Source organism: Artemia sp. Qi Xiang Cuo, chromosome 13 (assembly GCF_049724085.1).
Source record: "Artemia sp. Qi Xiang Cuo chromosome 13, ASM4972408v1, whole genome shotgun sequence".
Classification (NCBI taxonomy): domain Eukaryota; kingdom Metazoa; phylum Arthropoda; class Branchiopoda; order Anostraca; family Artemiidae; genus Artemia; species Artemia sp. Qi Xiang Cuo.
The window spans coordinates 37,427,702-37,450,492 of NC_142806.1; the positions used below are offsets into that span (position 1 = coordinate 37,427,702).

The 22,791-nt window shown below is 34.5% G+C and overlaps 1 protein-coding gene across 5 annotated transcripts in view; it reads right to left on the reverse strand.

Annotated features, from left to right (window-relative positions):
• Window positions 1-22,791, reverse strand: part of Nup205 (nuclear pore complex protein Nup205) — a 171,102-nt gene that overhangs the window by 29,410 nt on the left and 118,901 nt on the right. For all 5 annotated transcript variants that reach the window (XM_089099638.1, XM_089099640.1, XM_089099637.1 and 2 more), the window contains exons 17-23: window positions 17,080-17,378; window positions 15,275-15,638; window positions 13,681-13,895; window positions 7,883-8,080; window positions 6,893-7,005; window positions 4,931-5,060; window positions 1,597-1,729 (exon numbers count right to left, since the gene is read on the reverse strand). In XM_089099638.1, coding sequence (XP_088955764.1) covers window positions 1,597-1,729; window positions 4,931-5,060; window positions 6,893-7,005; window positions 7,883-8,080; window positions 13,681-13,895; window positions 15,275-15,638; window positions 17,080-17,378 — 1,452 coding nt within the window. The remainder of the gene's footprint in view (window positions 1-1,596; window positions 1,730-4,930; window positions 5,061-6,892; window positions 7,006-7,882; window positions 8,081-13,680; window positions 13,896-15,274; window positions 15,639-17,079; window positions 17,379-22,791) is intronic.

The following is a 22,791-nucleotide window of genomic DNA, read 5'->3' on the forward strand; positions in this document are numbered from 1 at the left end:
ATAATACAAAGCTTCTTTAGATGAAATAATAGCCAGATTGAAGGCTTCTCGAACAGAAAATCAAACTAGAATAACCAAGCTAGTATCAAAGGTACTAGGAGAGAAGACAAAGCCAGAATGAAAAAGTTAAAATCTACTCAGAGCTTTCTTTCATTAGGGACGACATCTATCTCACAGAAACTCAACACTATTGCTCCAACACAAGCTAAAAGCGTTGAGAGAGAAACACTTTAAAATCTCTAAAATTCTTTCCCTCGCAGAAGAGTTCGAGAAAATGAGACATCGAATCCTGAAGTTTTAAAATTTAAGCGCTTGGCGTCCAAATCCGACGTGAAAAGGTTTCCCTTGCGATTAAGTTCGTGGGATTGACACGAACCTGCCCTTAATCTTAAAAAAGATATATATATATATATATATATATATATATATATATATATATATATATATATATATATACCTGCATGTATAGAAGGTTGACGGAACACTTTCAGCAAAAACTGATCAAGTAGACAGGAGATTTGCAAAGAAAAACACAGCTTTGTTCACAGTTCTACGAACCCAGCCCATTCTTGGAAAGGGATCAAAAACGTTGTATTTCATTTCGGCATATGCTAGCCCGACACGAAAGCGTAACTAAGGGATAATGGGCCAGCCCTCCATCAAAAGGTTAAGGGCGACGAAGAGGTTTTCATCATCTTAATAGAAGGTGGCGATAAGCTAGAGGTAAGATGAGGAAAACTGCACCAAGTTTTAAAGTAGTTGGGTGATGTCATCGACGCAGAGAACTATAAAATTTGAACCATCCTATATTCATCTACTCTAAAAGGATATCCTTGATACCCTGGAGCTTATAATTCATGCGTGAATAGATAAAAAAGAGAAAGTAAATGGTTGTTATGCGTGAGGACACAAACTGGAATTTTATAAGATTACAAAATTTATTTTACAATAGATGCAAGATACAATGGACAATTTATCATTTGCAGTTTTTCTAGAGCAGAAAGAAAATAAGAGCTTAGCTAAAAAAAATGGTACGCTATTATGAATTGCAAGATTTTAGTTTAGAAATTTATATCCCCTTTGTTTGCATGTGAAAATTCAAAAAAAGTACACATAAAGAAAAGAAACTATAGTTTTAAATTTAGCACACTGATCCGTACCAAAGAACATTCCTAAATTGTAATTTTTTTTCTTCAAAATCTTAAGCAACTTAATTTCCCGAAGAAAAAACTTTGAAAAATTAACACAATGACTCTACTAATGGAGAAGTTTTGATTACAAATTCATGCATAATAAAATTGCAGTACTAGCGTAAAGAAACTTAGCCAAATTTCTCTAAAATTTTCAAAACTCTGCCAAGCTTGAGGGATAATCTTTAAATTTAGGAACTCAAGTTAGGTTCTTTCAAGGTTTTGAAAAGCAACATGCCACCTTAGTTGAATTAAGCACCAGTCAGTAAGAAAATACAGGGAAATAAAAAAAAAAAAGTCTCTTGGAACGTCGGGTATTTCATCACAGCCACTTTGTCGATATGCACTTTTTGTTAGTTAATATGTACAATTAAATACAACCAGTTAGAATTAGTACGAGACTTACCAATATTAGTTGCCTTGCTAATAACGTTTGTTAATAGTGATAATTCTTCCAAATGATGAAGGTCATTTAGCGTCTGGCTGCTCCTTAATATGCTACTGATGGTTTCGCTATGAGCAAGAAGAAATCCGAGAATCTAATAAACAAAAGGATCATTACAAAAATTTATCGAAAAAAAATCAATGGATTGCAATAACAGCACTTCAGTGAATTGTAATATATTTTCAAATGAATCTATATGCCTTTTGTTGGTTTTGAATATATATATATATAAAAAAAAAAAAAAAAAAAAAAAAAAAAAAAAAAAAAAAACCCACATACTTTTCATTTTAACCACGTACATACAAGTTTAAATACTTGTATCAGCCTAATATTTCATTAATTAAGGAGGGCTTCAAAAATGCTTTATTTCCTTTCCTACCCGGAGTATTAGACTTATGATAACTTACAAATAAGTCATGTGTACACATTGAAAGCTGAAATGATTGTTTCAATTTGTTTTGTTGCAAAAAAAAGGACTAGAGGACTGAGGACAAAATTGTTATAAAGTTGACTATAGTATAATTTAAGTAAAATCGGCAAGCAAAGACAAATTGACCAGTCTAGGAAGAGGTCCTATGTTGTATACTACCCCTTGGCACCTACAGATGTTTTACAAGGATGGGAGAAGGGGGAGCTAACAAATTCCTTGCAGTGAACAGCCACATATATCTTAGAAATGATTTTGAGTGGGGAGGTTCCAATTCAAGAAAAGAAGAAAATATAGTATTTATATGAGATTATAGGAAATTATGGGAGGTACTTTTTTACTTTTTACGATAATTTTGGAGAAATACTATAGCCCCACTACACTTCGGAGATTACTCCATTAAATTGCTAAAGTTATACATTTAAATTGTTATCTACTGATAATACGGACTGTTGAGACCAATGAGGTGCCTTGCAAAGAAATCTCCGATTTTTGTACGGAAGTGCTACGATGGGGTTGAAACTTAAAGGGTAAGAAAATTTTCAGAGGCGTGAGCCACTAGCCAGTCGCATCTACTTTCCGCAGGAAAGTACCAAGATCGACTTGAAATTTGATGGGCCAACCTTAAGCAATCTTAACCTTAACGATTTGATAACCAACCTTAAGCAGAGTCCACAAAAGAAACTTTAGAGCAATCACCTTTTCAGTCGAGGCGGTAGCAAACTACAAAGTTTCAAAAGCAGAGGCTACCCTGAACCATTTAATTTTTGAAAACTGCCAACGTCTGGACTGTAGAGGTCAGTGGTCTAACAACTCTTGGGCATAATTTCTTTCGGTGTGGGTGCCTCAACTGAAGTTGATTCATTTCAACTGAATGAATCAACTGAAAATCACTGATCTTAATCAATAAATCTCTGGAGGATCACTCAAAAGTTTTCTAGGCCCAACTGCTGCTTACCATTTAATAATCTACCACCCAGCAGGATCGCTGCTTTTTCTTAAGACAAAGGTTTCTTTTGCTGAATTTAGTTCACATTTTACAATGAAATAATCACACATCATATCTTCAGCACAAATACGTATCCGCGAAAATGCTTTTTAAAGATTTTACTAAAAGATCTAATTTTACAAAAGATGTATACTTTACTTTGTTTAAGGACAACGAAACGGGACTCTTAATAAATAAATAAACTTAATAATAAATAAACTAGACATGTATTTATAGAGACATACTAACAGTTACAACAAAACATTTTTTTTTTTATTAAAACGTCGGAAAAACATAAGTGGATACTGATCGGCACCCACAGGATGGAAGTCAGGATGGCTAAGACAAAACGTTATACACATTTTCAATCAGTATGATTGAAAATCACCACTCGCTCCAATTTTTTCTGTAAAATATTATTACAAATCATTGAGTAAACCTTTGACTGAATGTAAAATTTTGACTGAATGTTCAAACTTTGAATAAGGTTCAAATCACCATTGAACAATTTATTACGCAAGCGTAAATGCTTAAAAAGCTTTGAAAAGATCCCCACACTTAAGCTATAATTAACTTACTTCAATCGAATCCCTTAGTTTTGGTTTTAAGTTTGTAAGACTAGTAAATAATACGACCCGTATGCCAACCTTTTGGTAAAACCTGACATCAATAAATACAACCAAAGACGAGCGAAGTTGTTTAAATGATGCTATGAAAGAATATCAAATATTTTTTAGCCTTTCGGTAAATGGTGAAACATACCAATGAATGCACAAATTAAAACTTGGTTCACCAGTGCACTAAAAAATGTTTGAGAATCAGAATCCATGTTGCAGAATCAGCACTTCAAAATGTCAAATTTTGGATCTGACCATCCACCACAGCAAAACTTTATTTTAAGATTATTTCATGAAATTCATAATTTTATCTCACCAGGAAGCTCTGAATTGGCAAGCTCTATTCCTCCCAAAGGGCATGATTTATGCAAAAACATAGACGGCGTGGTACAGTCACTTTAAAAGTCCCATTCCTTATATTTTCAGTAACCGACGTGACAACAATATCTTAATACGGTGGTCATTCCCAAAGCCAAGGAAACAAGAGTTAAGACCATTGTTGTTTTTAGATTACATTACACACCACCAATTGATAGAGACTACGAATCAGAATTGAATATAGTGAGCTTCAATCAACACGAAAACACCGTACAAGATCAATATGGTAATGGACGTCAAGATTTCATTCGTTCAGCTCCTTTATGATCCAACCATCAGTATAATAGCGTAGACAACCACGTATTTTCCCCAAATCACATATGTATTTGGGTATCTGATTAGACACGACGTTAATCTGACCTTTCGTTTGTGGTACGTCTTATAGACCTTATGTGTTTAGCCGTCTGATGTTCTACTTCAGAAACTCTAGTGCCCAAATCTATCTACGTTTAGTAGAACAGAAATAGGATTTTTTGGCATATATCCTATGTTTAGTTGCCAAAAAGGTTTATTTTATAAATAATTCTGGCAAATGTTATTAAAACACGCGTATTCTTCCGCTTGACTGTTACATTGCTTCAACTTTTGACTACGTTAATTCCACAGTGATAAACTATCCAAGATTCGTTTTTTTGCACGAGAAGTGAAAGCTTTCTACGTTATGGTAATAATAAACAAATAGACATATAGGCTCATCAACTATGATTTTCATAGACTACACAGAAGTATACATAACACAGTTGTATGTATTAATTATCCAACCTGATTTGCTAACGTTCAGTGATATTCTATCCAAAATTTGTTTCGATAGCCCCAGACTCACATAGTCTACATCCTACAACCCCTAATCAAGCAAAATACATCGTTTGATAAAGTTTTTCGTACCTGTTCACGGATAATACGGTGCTCTGACCCAAGAGCTGACAGCATTGCTAAACACAAGGAAAAAGCTGGAAAAAGTATTTCTTGAAATCGATGAAACGGTGATGACACAAAGGCATACTCATCCACTGTACTGGAAAAAAGGAGTTAAGACTGAATTACTAATACATCACTGGCATATAAGAGGCATTCGATTGGAATTAAACACGTACACAGGGAGGAGGATAAGGGGCTCACACACTCAAAACATTATACTTTACCATTTAATATATTTTACCATTTACTACGTAATTTTCTATATTTGACTTGACGTATTGCTGTTTAGAGTGATGGTCCTTACCTCTGAAATAAATTCTTCAGCATGGTCTTGGTTAAAATCAACTTTTAGCTTTCATTCATAAATTAATATAACAAAATAGTAGCGTCGAGACTATGCCTGAAAATTCTTTTGTTTTCGAGTTACAAAAATAGATTAAATTAAAATTTGTTTTAATTAAAATTAAATTAAATTAAAATTTGGTTTAAATACAGATTCAAATTAAAATCGTGTGAAGTACTTCATCACAAAACTTACTAATTTAAATGTCCGAGCGGTTGTTAATAATAATAAATGTTGACAGAGACTACCTACTGACCTGGTTAGAATTTATTTTTAGCTGACATATATAGATTAATATAATACTGGCCTTAGGGTAATACCAATAAACATTTTTTTCTTATGTAATAATAACAAATAAAAAAAAATTAAAAGCTAATCATCAAGGAAAGCTTAAATATAGCACTGGATATTTAAACTGCAATCATTTGAAATATTTCATCATAAAATCTAGGTCCAGTTGGGTAGAACGGGTCTCAAATTGTGAATTTTCCCAAGGCGACTGTCGCTCATCATTTTGAACAAGAGCTAAATATGATAAAACTAGAGATTTATGGTTCCAGCAAGGACCTATCTGGGCTGTTTTGTCCCCTTATTTTGGCAGGAGGGAGTATCTTTGGGGTAATCCAATGATTAGGTGGAAAGTCAACATACAAACATACCTATAACTATGGGAATTCCAAATCCTGTGAGATGTCACAAGGACTCAACAAGAGATTTCTCGAATTCAATACTAAAGCATCAATTCATTTGTTATCTTTTACTCCATACAATTGCTATTCACACAGTCAGCCGTCGTAGTCTTATCCCCGTCCATGTCGTTATTTTACTTGAGATTTGTCACATTAATGCAAAGAATTAAAGATTGCATGGGACCAATAGAAGAAAATGGGGCACATAGATGGTTCATAACTGAGACTTAACTCAGAGTGAAATTAGTCAACGGACTAGTCCTATCAGTAAGGGGCGCTGATTTAACGAGCAGGGGTAAAAATAACATTCAGAGCTGAAATTGACATAAACAAAAATAAATAAAATTATAATAGAGAATTTTTTCTTAACTTTGTTTCTATTAATCTTAAAATAGAAACTACTTTTTGAAAAACCCATGTAATAAGCAATAGGATTGTAAAGAACGGTTTTTTTTTCATATCATTTCCGTGGTCACGACATCTAAAATCCCTGATGTGCCACAAGTCCTTTTCCTAATTTCAATACCACATTTAAACCAACTGTTGAACCTTCATCCAGATAAATTCACAGCCAGTGTTGACAGGATAACATCCCTTAAGAAGGAAGCCCTAAATGGTGTGCAGAAGACAAAGCTGCTTTTTAAATTACTTGATTCTACATTTTCCTCTCAATGGTAATGAACATATTTGTCACTTCTAAAAGGTAATTTTCAACAGGTTAATAGTGAAATGCCCAGAGACTTTTCTTTTCAGGACGGGACGAAGTTGGCACTTCCATAACGAAATAAAATTCTTAAATTTAGTAAACAATTCATCTTTTCGGGTACTTAAATGGGAAACTAAAATCAAATCTATAAAAGAAAAGAAGAGAAAAATAAAAATGGAAACAAAAACTACCCAGCTTGAGGGCGATGAGAGAAGGCATTCATCTCGCTTAAACGTCCCAGTAGATTGCAGTCCAGTAACAGCTGAGATCCACGAGAGGTCATTGCCATCCGAGTAAAAAATGACTGCAAAAAAAATTAACCATCCAATAAAAAAAAAAAACAAAAAAAAACAAACAAAGTAATCGATAGATTTTCTTCTAATGACGCCAAGGCTCTTACAATTTTGTTTTTCTTAAATTGCACTGAGGACGGCTATTGGTTACAGAGCTGAGACATCTTTATAAATTGGTTTACTCTACTCGTTAGGGCTTTGAAAAAATCATTTGTTCATGTATTAGCCGCTTTTGTCAAGAACAATTAGGAACGAAAATGACAACCTTTTCTGTCTTTCTTTCTTTTTACTTAATACAAAAACTATATAAATATCTCAAAATATAATACCATGAAAGCCACAGAGGTTTCTCAGAATAAAAACAAAATCCGCAGCATTGAAAAAAAAGATGAAAAACTGCTATTACCGCAAAGCCATTGGAAAAGGAATTACTTATCTTTGTTGAATAGAAACGAAATGATCAAATTGAAAAGAGAAGCAGATACAAAAATCTTGAAGCCATAAAAGAAACTAAGTTGAAAACATTTAGTAAGCTACACTTTTCAAATAGATCAAGTAAAAAACAATTTTTCTTTTAATTCAAAAACAATTTTAAATTTAATAAAAGCTGTTATTCTTATGACATGAAAACAATGCTACGCCGTCATCAGAACTAAAACAAAAAATGATTTTTTTAAGAAACAGCAACGTGATGAAAATTCTTTTGTATAATAATTCTAAAAACAAACAAAAAAGCTTCCACTTATCAAATCTCAGCCATATTTGAAAGTTTCAATTTTTTCTGTTCTCTTATGTTTAGTTTTATTAGCTTTTAGTCTTACACTTTCACGTGTTTTTTTTTTATACAAATTTATGAAATTTTCAGATGAATGAAAAGAAGCATATTACCATGATAGAAGAATACAACTGAAGATATTTCATGGCCATTACCGACAATTCTTGACGGAATAAAGATATCAATGAGTCATCCAATCCCGACAGGATGTCTAAAAGATGCCGAATGTAACCATGTTTGGCGGCGTACGAAGCAACTGGACCAATGGGAGCTTGTGAAATAATAGTGTCCAGCAGAGACAGTGCGAGCATCTAAAAAAGACAAACAAGGTGATATTAAATATAAATATTAGATGTATATAATATTAGATAATATTTATAATATTAAATTTATTATAATAGATTTATTATAATATTAAATAAATGTTATATGATATTAAATATAAAATATATATAATCGTAACTCCACTGCCTTTTTTTGTGCAGACAGGATAAAATTTAAGTTTATTGTTTTTGGGAAAGTCGGTTACGTTCATTTGAATCTAAATCGGCCATACTCCATGTCAGAATCACCATACAAGTTCATAAGACCAATAACAAATCTAAATTCAAATAATTGGTAAGTGTCCATAACACCTGCTCAATCACGTGAGATTATACAAGGGTAACTGAAGCCATTATTTCCCCAGAATACTTTTACAACCAAACTCCAGTTGGTTCCTAATCATCACAGGAGAGTACATCGCTTTTTGAATTACGGCTGGGGGATCAAGTTGAAACTTTAAGGAACTTTTCGGAGCGGGAAGGGCAAAGGGACTTGTGACACTGATTCTGTCAGGAGTCCATTATTTTCTTAATGTTAGTCAAATAATACACAATTTAGTTTGCCTCAGACTAAGAATGCACTCCTAAAAACATAAACATAGCTCAGTTTACACAAATAGAGAACTCCTTTCACAAACTGGCAACACCAATTCCTGCTCATAGCAACGAAACTTCGGAAAAGCCAAAATTTTGAAAAGCCAAACTATGCTCCGTTCTTTAAATACAACAGTTCACTCTTAATTAAGCATTTTTCGGCTAAGTTGCAAATCCTTTACCAATGAAAAAGCTATTTAATTGGTGTTCACAAATATAATCTTTTATTCTCCTATTTGCAGAGATGATGAAACTACTTTTCTACGGGCCGGAGTGAGAAGGGCCCAAGGAAGCTTTCGACGTGCCTTCCAATGAACCGATGACCAAGGCTAATGGAAGTTCATACTTTAGTTGAAATTTACGGGTAAACTGTACAGTCAATAAACTGCATATTAATTGAATGGATAGAAATGAAAGCGGGAATATTTAATTGAATTAATCCCTGTCATTATTAGTTTTTCTTCCCCTTTAGATGGCTATACGAAGCTATCAAACACTTAATAATGCCGTAAACTATTTCCATTACTGCATACTATTTAATTAAGTTTTAACGTCATGTTCGATAACTATAAAATAATCTTGATAGAAGTTTATTCGTAATTCCTGGGAGTCAAGAAGCGAAAACTTGGGCAATGTATGTAGTTTTATCTTTTAACGGCCGATACACCTTTATCCAGAGCCCTTCCTAGGGTTGGTGGTGTCTGGGAAACCCGGGACACAGCCCCGGTCGCCCCTCCCCCCTAGGAACGGCTCTGCCCTTATCTCTTCTTTCTTAAAGCAAGATTTATTATGCAAGGTAAATGGCACCACTTCAGTAGTCTTAGTGACAAGGTCGGATCAAGAGGGGGGGGGGGCACCAGGTTTGAACCCCAAACCTGAACTGTCCCAAAAAAAAGTCCACATGTAAAAACGTAACAAAAGTGCAAGTAAACACATTTTTATGAGTTTTTTGGAACCCCTCCCCCTCCAAAAAAAACCTGGATACACCCTAGCTTAGTGATAATGCATTTTCCTGTTAAAGCGGTACAAGGTTCTTTTGCAAGAATTCAGACCCAGTCTTCTGGCGAAAAATTCTGCTAGAAGGACAATTCGCTGATCTTAACTCACAAGTCAACAACCTAAATCTCCTAAGTAGGTGTTCGTGACTAAAAGTTAATTTTACAATAAGGGCAGTAATAGATGCAACTAGAGGGTAGTAACAGATACAACTGGAGTTGAAGAGAGTTCTTCTCGTTACCTCCTCTGCGGCATGATTCATGCTAGAATTTTTATAGAGAGGAGAATAAAACATATTCAGAAAGCTGCCCGAGCAACCCAGGGAATTTTGTAAAACTTCCAGCAGAAGTGAATATCCTTACAGAGTGGATTTCATTCGTTAATTGAACCAAACATATTTACATATCCCCCCCATGATTTTCGATCGAAGTTTTTATATAGTCATTGAGTTTCAAAATTATTATAATATCCATTAAATATGCCTCAAGGAATGGCACGATCCATTTCTGCCCAGGCCCGGAGCAAAGGCAATGAATTACGAAAAAGCCGATTGTTTAGAGATAGGATTTATAGTGGGAAAAGGAGGGTTTGTTTGTTCTCTCTTGTCCAACTGGTTCAAAACTTTCAAGGACTGTTCCCTGGGCCAAGAAGAAAGCATATTTTGTTGGGAAGGAAGGGTATAAGGGGGCCAGATAGGAGCTAAAAAACTCCCTGTTCCAGATCAGTTTGAAACTTAGAGCGGTAAGTTCTTCTGCCAAGAGGAACCAAATGTATACACTTTTTTCAACAGACTCAAAACTTATTCCCCACAAACAAATTGTTTTTGATTCACTGATAAAACAACCGTATCTTAGACGGAAATTTTTCTCATGAGTTTCCTAGGGTCGTACGTTTTCTAGAATTACATTTTCCAGATTTTCGTCCCAGAATATAAAGGATTCCAGACCCGTATCAATTACAATTGAGTTGGTAGTTGATGATAAAATTAAGGTTGACCAACCTATCAAATTAAAACCAGCCAGCTATATTCAGCATTTAGCGCCGTTTCGTTTTTAAGAGGCATTACGGTGCAGTGACCGGAAACTTGGTTTTCAACAACACAGAGCTGAGTCAACACCAGATTTTTTTTTTCCCTGTAGTCTAAAGTCAAAACAAACGTGAATGACCCATGTCCTAAATAGAACAGAATTTATTTATCAAGCTATTTATCCGTGCAGCCCCAGCCATTTAAACATTTGCCTCTCAATTACTTGAACTATCTGTCTTGGCTTTTCTCTGTCTACAATTAGCCATGTCTTGATGCAACCATATGCAACTTACTGCAAAATACTTGAAAGCTTCAATTCAAAATCAACGGACTCGGTCGAGGCCTTCGGCCTCGACCTCGTTAAGACCTCGTTAGGCTAAGGAGATTCCAAAACAGAAGGGCAAATACAATAAAAACCACTGGTTTCCTCAAAATGGGGCTCGACGAAGGGCCAAAAAGAGCCAAGTTTTTTTTTTTTTTTTGAACGGCTGGAAACTTGAAACCATAAGCCCTGAGCCAAGGGAACCAAGGTGTACTAAAATAATCCTAGTTTTGGGGCAAGGTCACCCAGAAAGTAAAAAAAAATCTAATCAGATCAAAACAAAAATATCTTTAAGTCCTTGGGTCATGGAAACCGCAATACATAAGAAAAAATTAAAAAGAAAACTTGGTCAAAGCAAAAAAAAAAAAAAAAAAAAAAAAAAAAAAAAAAAAAACAACTAGGGCCAGAATGCATTTCTTTTTGGCTGGGTTGAAACTTATATCTAACGTCCATGGATTAATTTGCAACAAAAAAAAAATATATATACTAAAAAATTGGAAAAATATTGGTTCGCCAAGAAATGAAGCCAAAAAAAGAGCTCACGATCTTTTTTTTCTGGAGAGCTTGTACCTTCCCGATGTAAGTCTCTGGCCAAGTGAGCCCTAATCTACAAGAAATGTTTTAGCCAGAGTAGGGAACTAAATCAGAATTACGGCCTAAAAAGGCCAAAACATACTTGTCTTATTGGCTTGAAACTTTGAAGGATCGGCGACTGCACGCACAGGACTACAAATTCTTTTAAAAGAAAAAGGGGAAAAGAGGGCCCAGAAACGGGCAAAGAAACTTGTTTCCTTTGATTAGGTTAAAACTTGCAACCTTAATTTCCAGGGTCACGAGAAACCTAACATAGAAAAATAGTTTGGAGGCTTGGGTCCCTCAAAACTGGGTTTAAGAAGTACCAAAATGGGTCCCAAAAAAGGCCAACAACTTTTTTCCGATCGGCTCGACGCTCATATCCTTAAGACTTTGGGATAAGGGACCCAAAGAAATAATACGAAAGAAAGAAATAATACAATCGGTTAGGATGATCTCTGGTTTACTATTATTGTGGTCAATTACTGTTGAAAACTGCATTGACAAAGTAAAAAATACTGCTTTGTCTTTCTTTGGAACATATGGCACCAGGGTCATATGCCATCAAATCCTAATTGATCATCATAATAATACAAAGGGACAAAAGAAATAATACAAATAAAATATTGATTCTCCCGATAAAATGGCCTGAAATATGACCAAAAATAGTTTTTTCTGAACAGCTTCAAACTTAAAACTGTATGGCCCCATGGCCAAATAAACCCTGATGTACAAAAGCAATTCTAGAATTGGGGAAGAAATCGGTAAAAAATCTTTTGCCGCGGATTAATTTGGAACTTCCAACCTTAATCCTCTGGATCAAGAGGAATATTACATAAAAAATTGTTTTATGGTCCTAAAAACTCCCATAAAAATACGTGTCAAAAAGGATCAAAACTGGGTCCTCAAAAAGGACAAAAAAAGTATTTCCCTTTCGGATTGAAGCTTATATAGGTCCTTGGGCTAAAGGGACCGTAATACTGACAAAAAAAAAAAAAAAAAAAAAAAAAAAAAAAACACGACTTGAAATTAACAGCCAGAAGTTCTTAGTTCAAGGGGACCATAATGCACAGAGGAAAATTTTGGGGCAAATGGGGCCTAAAAATAGCAATTTTTTTTTCAAACACGGATTGGAAAACCCTAGAATTTTGTCTCACCACTAAGTGATTGAGCTGAAACTTTCAGTCAGTTTTGTTCGGTGGGGGGGGGGGGGCAAAGCATCTCCAGCTTTCATGCTGGGTGAGGAGTCAAAACAAATTTTCCCCGATCCTCATAAAAGAGGATAGGCTACGGTTTGTCTTCTTTTCATGCTCATTGGCCATTTCATGCCCTCTTTTCAAGCAGACTTAGCTGCTGGCTTGTTACTGCGATATACTAGGGACTAGTAGCACTGCTGGTTACTTAGCTCTATATTAATAATCTTCATTCGCTTTTTACTAAATGCTGCTCTTTTCCATTCTCTATGCATTCCTCCGCTACAGTCAGAAGTCATACATTTATCGATAAAATTTTATCTGGAATTATATACCAGTAGAAATTGTTATAAAAATGTCAGCACGCCGTTGCTTGGATTTCTTTTCTTAAGGATTACCAAGGCTTGTAACAATTAGCTATTAATTCCACTTACTTTTTTTCTGAAAGTGTACTACAAATTTTTTTTTTTTTTGTCTTTTTTAAGCTACGTTTTTTCGAGTTCATAGTTTATTTTGGGATGTTTTTTCCTTTTTTTTTGGGGGGGGGTGGGGGGGTGTAGCAACAATAAAAGCGTTTAGGCTGAAAGGAGTAACTGTGAGGTTTTTGATATCACTGGCTAGATATCATTTATATATTGAATCAAATGATTAATAAATGATTTTGATTGTCCATTTAATATATGACCTATATTCTAGCGCTTTAATAGAATTCGATTATATTGGAATTATTAAACTAAGTTAACAATGGCTTTAATTATCATTTACTTTGTAACCTAAATTACGCAGCTTTAAACATTATCCCGGTGCACTCTTACACTTTTTCTGTCTCAGTAACGATCTTACCTCTGCATCATGTACATCATGTACATCAGTAAACACTTACCCTCTGTACATCATGTCCACTAGCACTGTCTCTAAACAGAGCGCTCAGGAAGCTGTCACCATATTCAAGAACTGTCTCTACACCGATAGCTTGAAGACCAGCAGTAATTCCACCTCCTAGACCTCTGCTATCACGTGAGGGGTTTACAGCCGACAAGCGCAGACATCCAATAAGAGCAGTATAAAGATTGATTCGAATTCGCTGAGCCGATGGACCTAAAATATGAGTAATTCATGGCCAAAAAGGATCTTACAGTCCTCCTAGCTCTTCGATTGTAAATAGTTTTTATTACTAGACAACTAAAAATAACTCATTTAGGTATTAGCAACCAGAATACGTACGTTACCTGGGCAATGTGAAGTATGGCCGCAACCTTTGATCTGTTTTACAAATGAATATGTTGCACGAGCAACACTAACAAAAAATAGTATGTCCCAAGAATTTTTTTTTTTTTTTTTTTTTTTTTTTTTTTTAATGACACGTTCTGTACAGAGTAGATCACCAAAATAAACCGTTTCTGGTTAAAACAAACTTTTTTCTGACATCCAATTAGTATTTTTACTTTTAAAATGTACCATGACTAAAAGCTAATGCTACATTACTTAATTCTAAAATGTAAAATAACCAAATCTCTGCTCTTATTTGTGTAAACTAAGGATACGTTACTTTCCTTAAATATATCTGTTTCCGATGTATTTGATGGTACGAGCAATTTGATACCACTGATATCCAAGTAACCGTGATCGAAACTTGTGCCTACTTGCTTGGCCGTTTGAATGGAGATGTCAATTCGAAGGCAGAGAAACGGCTTGAGGAAACAAAACAGCTTAATGTAGTGGAACATCTTCAAACGGTATTCACCAACACAAAATCAAAACTCAACTTCAGCTCATATATTTTAGGTTTTTGCAGAAAGCCGGTCAAAAACCATCCAATTTGGGCAAGAACAAAGTTTTTGGCCACCGCAGCGATCTAAGAAGTAATATCATATTCATCAATCTGGCCTCAGGTAGACACTTTTCAAAAAACCATAGAGGCATTACCACTTGCTTGCAATAGACTAAAATCAGCAGGACAAAAAGTGGGACAAAAGCAAATGACATGTGTTACTACTACACCATACTTAAATACATATTCATAAAATAAATAAATAGAAGGATGAAAACTTGAAGCCAACATGTACTTTTTTTTTTGAAATTTTAAGCAAGTGCCGAAAGCCCGAGTACCCGACCGTAACGAACGAAGAGAGCAGAGATGCAACAAGTAGCCAACAAAGCAGACTTCCTTGGTTATTTATTATATATATATATATATATATATATATATATATATATATATATATATATATATATATATATATATATATATATATATATATATATATGCAAGTGAAAAAGCCAACTATCTCAACTCTTTAGTTAGCAGAAAGCCGCCTTCTTGTCAACTATATATATATATATATATGCAAGTGAAAAAGCCAACTATCTCAACTCTTTAGTTAGCAGAAAGCCGCCTTCTTGTCAACTCTCTCAATAATAATCGAAAAAGTAAATATGAAGCTAAGATAGAACCAAAGTGCTTCACAGAAACTTACCTGTTTTCAAAATCCACTCAACAATGCCTTTCAGTATAACACGCAGAGCAGACGGAGACATACCAATTTCACTCAAAAGATCCGTTCGTCTTTCATCTAAAAACGCCACCAATGAATCGGTTACCTCGCTTTGTTGCCTTTTCATTGCCTGTACACGGAGGGACGTAACTGCAATCACAAGAAGGCCACAGAGTGGCTGATTCAATTCTTGAGACGCCGAATCCTGCACACATTTTTTCAGAACTTCTTGAATAATTTGCACAAGAATATCATTGCTATAGTTGGTTGTTGATAAAAGAATGGTTTCTATTAGCTGGCGCCATGAGTCTATAAAACACCTTCGGGTCCACATTTGCTGCTTAACCTACAAAAAGTTTGTGTTGAGACAGCTTTATGTAACTATACTTAAATTTGCCATTGCTTTTAAATTTGCCACATATCTGTAAATTAGGAATTATTACCAATCCGTTTTACTACAAAAAGAAGGAAAAAGTAAATCATAAGATATGAAAAGAGTCGTTGCATTAATACAGATAAAAAAAAACAATAGTTAATTATTAACATATACCAATAAAACTAGTTAAAAAAAGGAATAAGGATTAAGTTAAAAGGAATAAGAAAAAGAATAATAAAAAAAAAACACTTGGCCTGTATTTATATTTATATGGTTTAAGCCTAGGGCAGGCGCAAACTTTTGAAACATATAGGCTATTTCCTTTTGCTAGATTTTAATCTCAGACACCCATCTTGCTCGGACCTACCTTATTGCTTTAAAGATTAAGTTCTGAACTTCATTTAGACGTAATATTTCTTTTGTTTTCATTTTCTTTTTGTACAGCAATTGTGTTTTCTTTCACATTTTTCTTAATTTTCTTCATATTTTTTGTTGAAGTGAAAATTTTTTTCCCCGTTGATAAGGGCTTCCTGACGTGAATCATTATTAGAAAAAAGTTTCTTTTTGCTCCTGTTTCTCACTGTCTTACTGAAAAAATTATAACCATCTTTCTGAAATTTAATTTCGCTGTAATAAAAAAATATTTTTGATGAATTAGCAAAGGAAGCATCAAAAAATTAAGCCAATCGTGTGCTCCCATGATTCGGCATACGTTAACCGTGCCCATTATATCTATTTTTTAGAAACAAATGAATTTACCTCTCTAATTTAAAAGTTTTCAAATATACTATTTGATTATTATTTGACTAATTGAGAATATGATTGAGTGTATGTAAAATGTTTGCTATTTTTTTGCAAATTGTACGCAAAACTTTGGACGACATCTCAATCTTCCAAAAAATTTCCAACAATTTGTCGTATGCAGGAGAAGCAAAGGATAAATCAAACAATGATATGGCCGACTATCAGTTATCCCATTGTCACAGGAAGGCGTACTACCATCTAGCGACCCTGCACACTACTATGGGCATAAATACTTTTGCAAATCTATTCTATTTGATGCTATTCTGTCATATCAAATATTAATGAAGAATTCTCTTTGATGTTTCCAACAAAGGACACTTACAACAATTCCAAATATCCAGTGACATTTATCGGCCTTAACCTTGCATATGGGGGGATGATTTGAGCCAATATAAATTTTACCGGCGTCATCAGTAACCCACTCAGTATTAATAATCCATAAGTCTCGCATTCACCCTTCTTTTTGTCCTTCTGATAAACTGAATATGAAGTAACCTTTTGGACAGTCTGTATTCTAGGACTGATACTACACAACTTCATCTACTTAAATAATTGTTCCTATTATTAGTAATTTGACAGAGAATATATAAGAAAATAATCTACTTACGCCGTTTGCTTCTATAGAATACTTGAGAATTATTTTAAATTCTTGCATAATAGCCTGTCTTTGAGCAAGAGCCATAGTCCCTTCTAAGGCACTTAATTCTCTCTCTACTCGTCTTTGAAGATGTCTGACGTTGACTACACTTGGTCCACCGTCTTCAGAGGGCATTTCACATTCTTTCAAAAGCGACTGCAGTTGTCCCAAGTCGAAAAGTTCCAATTCTGGTATTGGTACGGCTAATTGAGAGACATCAACTGAATCTAGCAGAGCCAAAACCCGTGGCCGTGAAACAAAAGGCATTCCTAAATAAAGTAAGAAATGTGTACTCTAAAATCAAATAATAAATATAATTCTCATAAATCTCTGTGTGGCAACACGTTTGTTAAACTAGAAAAGCAGACGGGTAGACTTAAAAAAGCTTAGTTTAGATTATCTTCAGACTTTGACAAGAAAATGAGGAGATATGGGACAGTCTATAAGATTTCTACTAGCACCGTTTTACCAAGCCATAAAAATTTGCCAGACGAAGATCTTTGTCCACATAAATTGTATGCTTAAGACAATTCAAATAAATTTGTTCTGCACCCCACGAAAAAAGAATAGTAGACCCAGTTGTCATTATGTGGTATAAATCAAAATTCTTGAACTTATAAGGCACAAGCAGAGATATTATTTGTTTGAAGAGTAGGGGATGAGAAAATTTAAATTGGGGGAAGGGGGCAAATGCATCTGCATTACTAAGCCCCCGTGCTTTCAATTTGTAAAAAGAAAGTAATAGTAACATTAAAACTTAAAACAAATAGAAATTGTCCTGTATTTGAGGAACTCTGTGGCTCCCATCAACTCTTCTCTCTTAACACTTAAGTCTGACCGTACTTCACTGAAAACATTTTAGAGTGCATTACACGTAGTCAATTGGCACTTGTAAGCGTTTTATTTACCGTATCAAAAAATTTGGACTAATTATTTTATTTTTTAAAGCAAATGCGAATAAATAAGCCCTTTCACTCTGAAGACGTTATGAAGAAAAAATAAAACGCTAAAAATCCCAACCTGTACAGTTAGCATCCTAAAAAATTTAATGAAAAAATGATAATAATAATAATAATAATAATATGCAGAGACTCAACTGAACGAACTCAATTTAATACACTCGGACAAGCAAATATACAGTAAGATAAAGAGGCAAGAAAAAAGAGGGCTTTGTATATCTTAAATAAATCCTTGAGGCTGCTTGCTGTTGGGGCTTTACCTCAGCCCGCGGAGAGGGTTAGCATAGAAGACTATATGCTGAGTAAATATGTGAAGATGGAGCTTCCTGTCAATCATTTTACCAAGATCTTTCTTGGAGTAAGTGGACTTCAATTAGGGTGGCAAAAATTAAATGTTATGCAATTAATTATTATAATTAATATAAATACAAAAATTATAATTATATTATCTCAGTAGAATTGTTTGGTTTTTTTTTTTTTTTTTTTTTTTTTTTTTTTTTTTTGTTAAGAATAGCGGACATAGAACAACACAAGCCTTAAAAAAGAAGAAGAAAATATACATAAAAAAAAAAATATCGTTCCAATTTCTCTTTTTCTATTTAAACAACATCAGCGTTTTCACCGCAGTTTTTAAAAACAGCTATTTACCAACCAAACTTTCATTTATGTAAACTAGTATACATAGATAGAAAGCTGATGTAAAGCTTCTAAAGGAAAACAGAGCCTTAAAACTAAAATGCATAATTGTATTCGAAAAAAAATTAATGTTAAACAAAACCCAATTGATGTCTCTACAATAATTTGTTTCTTATTTAGCAGTAATGCCAGTACACAACAGAAATGGTGAAAAAACCAACAGCGACTAAAATTTTCCATTACCATGACAGGAAAATTAAACTTTTTAGTTAGAATTAATTAAACAACCTTTCCGAAAAAGAAGTTTTTTAAAGAAAAGTATAGCCACATTAAAACTTAACATAGCCGAGATAGAGTACTATAATAATTCAAGCTTAAAATGACTAGAAAGTACTATCAAAGAATAAATGAGAGCCAAAACGAAAACAAGTTAAAATGAATAATCATATAAAACATAAAGATAAGAGATGCTGATATAGATGAATAAATAAATCCTAAAACGAGAAAATTAAAATGAATACTCAAGTCAAACTTAAAAGAAAAAAAAAGATACTACAAACAGGAGTTTAGCTATTGTCAACTTTATCATAACCGTAAACCATCTAAGGCCTATTGCGTCATTTGCGTTCTACTGAAAACTATATATATATTTTGAATAGTGTGCTTTAATTTTTGAAAATGTCGACAAAAAAAAAGAAGAAAAATTCACTATAATAATCAAGATGGCGGAAAAGAACAACTGAAAATGAACTGAATGTTCAATAATTAATTATATCAATTCCTGAAAATCTTAACGATTCAAGATTTTGTTTAACAATAAGATTTTTATTTTTCAATGTTATAATTATGAAAATTTGTTTGAAATATATTTTGTTTTCAGTAAAGGGCAAATGATGAATCACGGAACGACCAAGTCAGTAAAGCGCAAATGATGCAACAGGCTATGAAAGGCTCAAGAGGGGGAGGAGCCAGCAGCCTCACTTAAGTTTGAATTTTTAAAGCCATTATTTCTGCTCGCCTTAAGTTTAAATATGGCTCTCTACTTTTCTTCGAAAATTTTTTTTTTTGGTAAGTATTTTTTTTAAAATTTATTACTATTCGTCTTTTATTGCCAACGTTTTATTGTTGATTAGTATTATGAATATATTTCTAGTTTTGTTTTCATATTTTCGGCTTAAGAACAGTGGCGAATTTCATCAAAATCCTGGGAGGGGGAGGGGGGCAAAACGAGGTCTGGGGGGGAAAGTTGTCCCCCTAGAACCATAGAACATTACACCCCTGCTTAAGAATTAAGATTTTAGTTTACATTCTTAAGTTGCATAAGGTGACCTGAGCGTTGTCTTCGATTGTATACAATAGGATTATTATGAATTTTGTTCAATTTGAAATCATGACACAGAAATGTTCTTGAACTAAGCTTTTTATTCAAGAGTAATTTACAGGTAAAATACTTAAGAAACTTCCTGAGATAATGTTAAAATATTTCGTATGAATGGAAACGGAATCAGAAAATTAATATGTATCATAGGGGTCAATCCACCCCAAATCATCCAATCGTGACTGCGCTTGAAATTCAATTTTTTGTTAAAAATTTAAAACGGTGTAAATTCATGTTGTTGACAAACAGGATTTTTTTTTTTTTTTTTTTTGAAATCTTTTTTTTAGGGAAAAAATTTAAAAATTTTAAAAATTCGCAAAAAACGATTTTTTTTGAAAAAGAAAAAAAAATCAAAAAAGTTGGTATTTTTTTTTCCAATTATTTTTCCAATTATCTACATAGCCAGGAGAGGTTGGATAGAAAAATTGAGGCAATCCGATAACGACGGAAGAACTGACGGCCAACCGAAGTTTTTGAACCCTTGTGCGAAAAAGCAGAACTTCAAAAATCTGTAAATTCTTAACGGTAAGAGCTAGGATACCATTTTTTTTTTATTCTTGTCTTCTTGTCACCAGGTACAAAGGGAAGTTTTGCATTTTCTCCTATCGCTTTTAGTTTCGGAGATATTTTCATAGAATTTTGACAAATTGTGAAAATTGTCACTTTTCATCCCCAAAAAAGCTCTGTAGGCAACGCGATCCAGGAAAACTACTTATTAGGTCCTAAACTACCAAACATGACCTACCTGAAACCGTAAAAACCTCGATGGCAAAATTCGATCCTGATTTTTAAAAGAAGATTGAAGTTCGACCGTTTTTCAAGTTTCCTGTTATCATAAAAATGCATTATCATAAAAAAAGCTAGGAATATCAGAAAGGAGGGAGGAATATTGCCTCTTTTGACCTAAAAAAAGCCACCTAATGTTCTTAAGCCACATGTAGTTCAGGCTGTTCTGGAATTTTATGAATCTGACGTCAACAGCCGGCAGCTTCCAGGCAAGAAAGATTTCGTCTCCGTAAAAATCAATGGCAAAAGGGAACAAAAACAAAAGAAATTACTGCTGGCCAATATTTCTGAACTTTACGAGTTATTTAAGAAGGACAATGAGGACAAGCCGGATTTCAAAATCGGACGCAGCAAATTTGCTGAGCTTAAGCCCCCCTGGTGTGTTACAGCTGGCTCAAGTGGGGTTCATTCGGTATGTGTTTGTCTGTACCACCAAAATGCTAAGCTTAAATCATTAGGCGCTGATATAAGGATTTCGCTCGAGGATTTTATGTCCAAAGTTGTATGCTCTATCAGAAATGAATTGTGCATACTACACACGTGCACGGTCTTTGTGGATAAACAAAACGACTTGGAGAGTTTTCTCTGGGAGGAACTAGCTGAATATGATTCAGTGACCTATAAAGAGCGGGTACATGTGGACCGAACAGTTCTTAGACAAGTAGAAGAAACGATAGATGTGTTCATACCGAATTTCGTCGAGTCAATCCGGAACCTTACAGTACACCATTTCATTTCAGTCCGTCAGCAAAATTACATAGACCAACTAAAGCAGAATCTCTGCTCCAATGAGGTCCTCCTGCTTTTAGACTTTGCAGAAAATTTTTCCTTTTTGGTCCAAGACGCAGTTCAGGGTTTTCACTGGGAAAGTTCTCAGGCAACATTACATCCGTTTGTGGTATATTGGCGTAGGGGTGATAGCCTGTTCAGCAACAGTTTGTGTGTTATCAGCGACCACATGGACCATAACACTGCTGCAGTTCACGCTTTTTTGAAAGTCGTATTGCTTCACGTTAAGGCTATGATTCCCGGCCTTTGCAAAATATATTATTTCAGCGACGGTGCAGGATCCCAGTACAAAAACAGAAAAAACTTTCCAAATTTGAGCTGCCATTTCAGTGACTTTGGGTTAGATGCTGAGTGGAATTTCTTTGCTTCGTGTCATGGAAAGAATGCGTGTGATGGGATTGGCGGTACTGTGAAAAGGCTAGCAGCTCGCGCCAGCTTGCAAAGGCCATTTGACAATCAGATACTTACCGCACACGATCTTTATGAGTGGGCAGATAAGTCCCTACCCAACATTACAGTATTTTGCGTTTCGTCAAATAACGTTAATGAAAACTTTGAAAGTTGCCTCGAAGACCGCTTTGAGAAAGCTATTACTATTCCTGGAACTCAGTCATTTCACAGTTTTAGGCCCAAAGGCAAAAATAATATCAGTGCTTGCGTTTTATCGGATTTGGGTACTATCTTGCCAAGAGAAGAATTTATTGTGTTGCGGTTAGATTTCGAGAACGTCCTTTTAACCGATCTGGACTCGGGAGACTACGTAGCCTGTGTGTATGGCTCTGATTGGTGGGTGGGGTGTGTTGTAAGCATTGATGAGGAGAGTGGCGAAGTTGAAGCTAAGTTTATGCACCCAAATGGACCATGCTCAAGTTTTCGTTGGCCTCGGCCTGACGACACGTGCATAGTACCAGCTGCTAACTTACTACAAAAGCTGCCTATTCCTGAGTCTCGTAGTCGCTCCGCAAGAAACTTTGTTTTAGAGCCAGATGTAGTAGCCGTTGTTACAGAAACATTCAAAACTTACAAGAAGAAAAGCAGAGAAAGCAACCATTAATTGTTTTATTTTCATTATTTCATTTTTTTCTAACTTAATTGATCTAAGTAGTTTTGAAGAAGCGTCTATTTGTTTCAAGA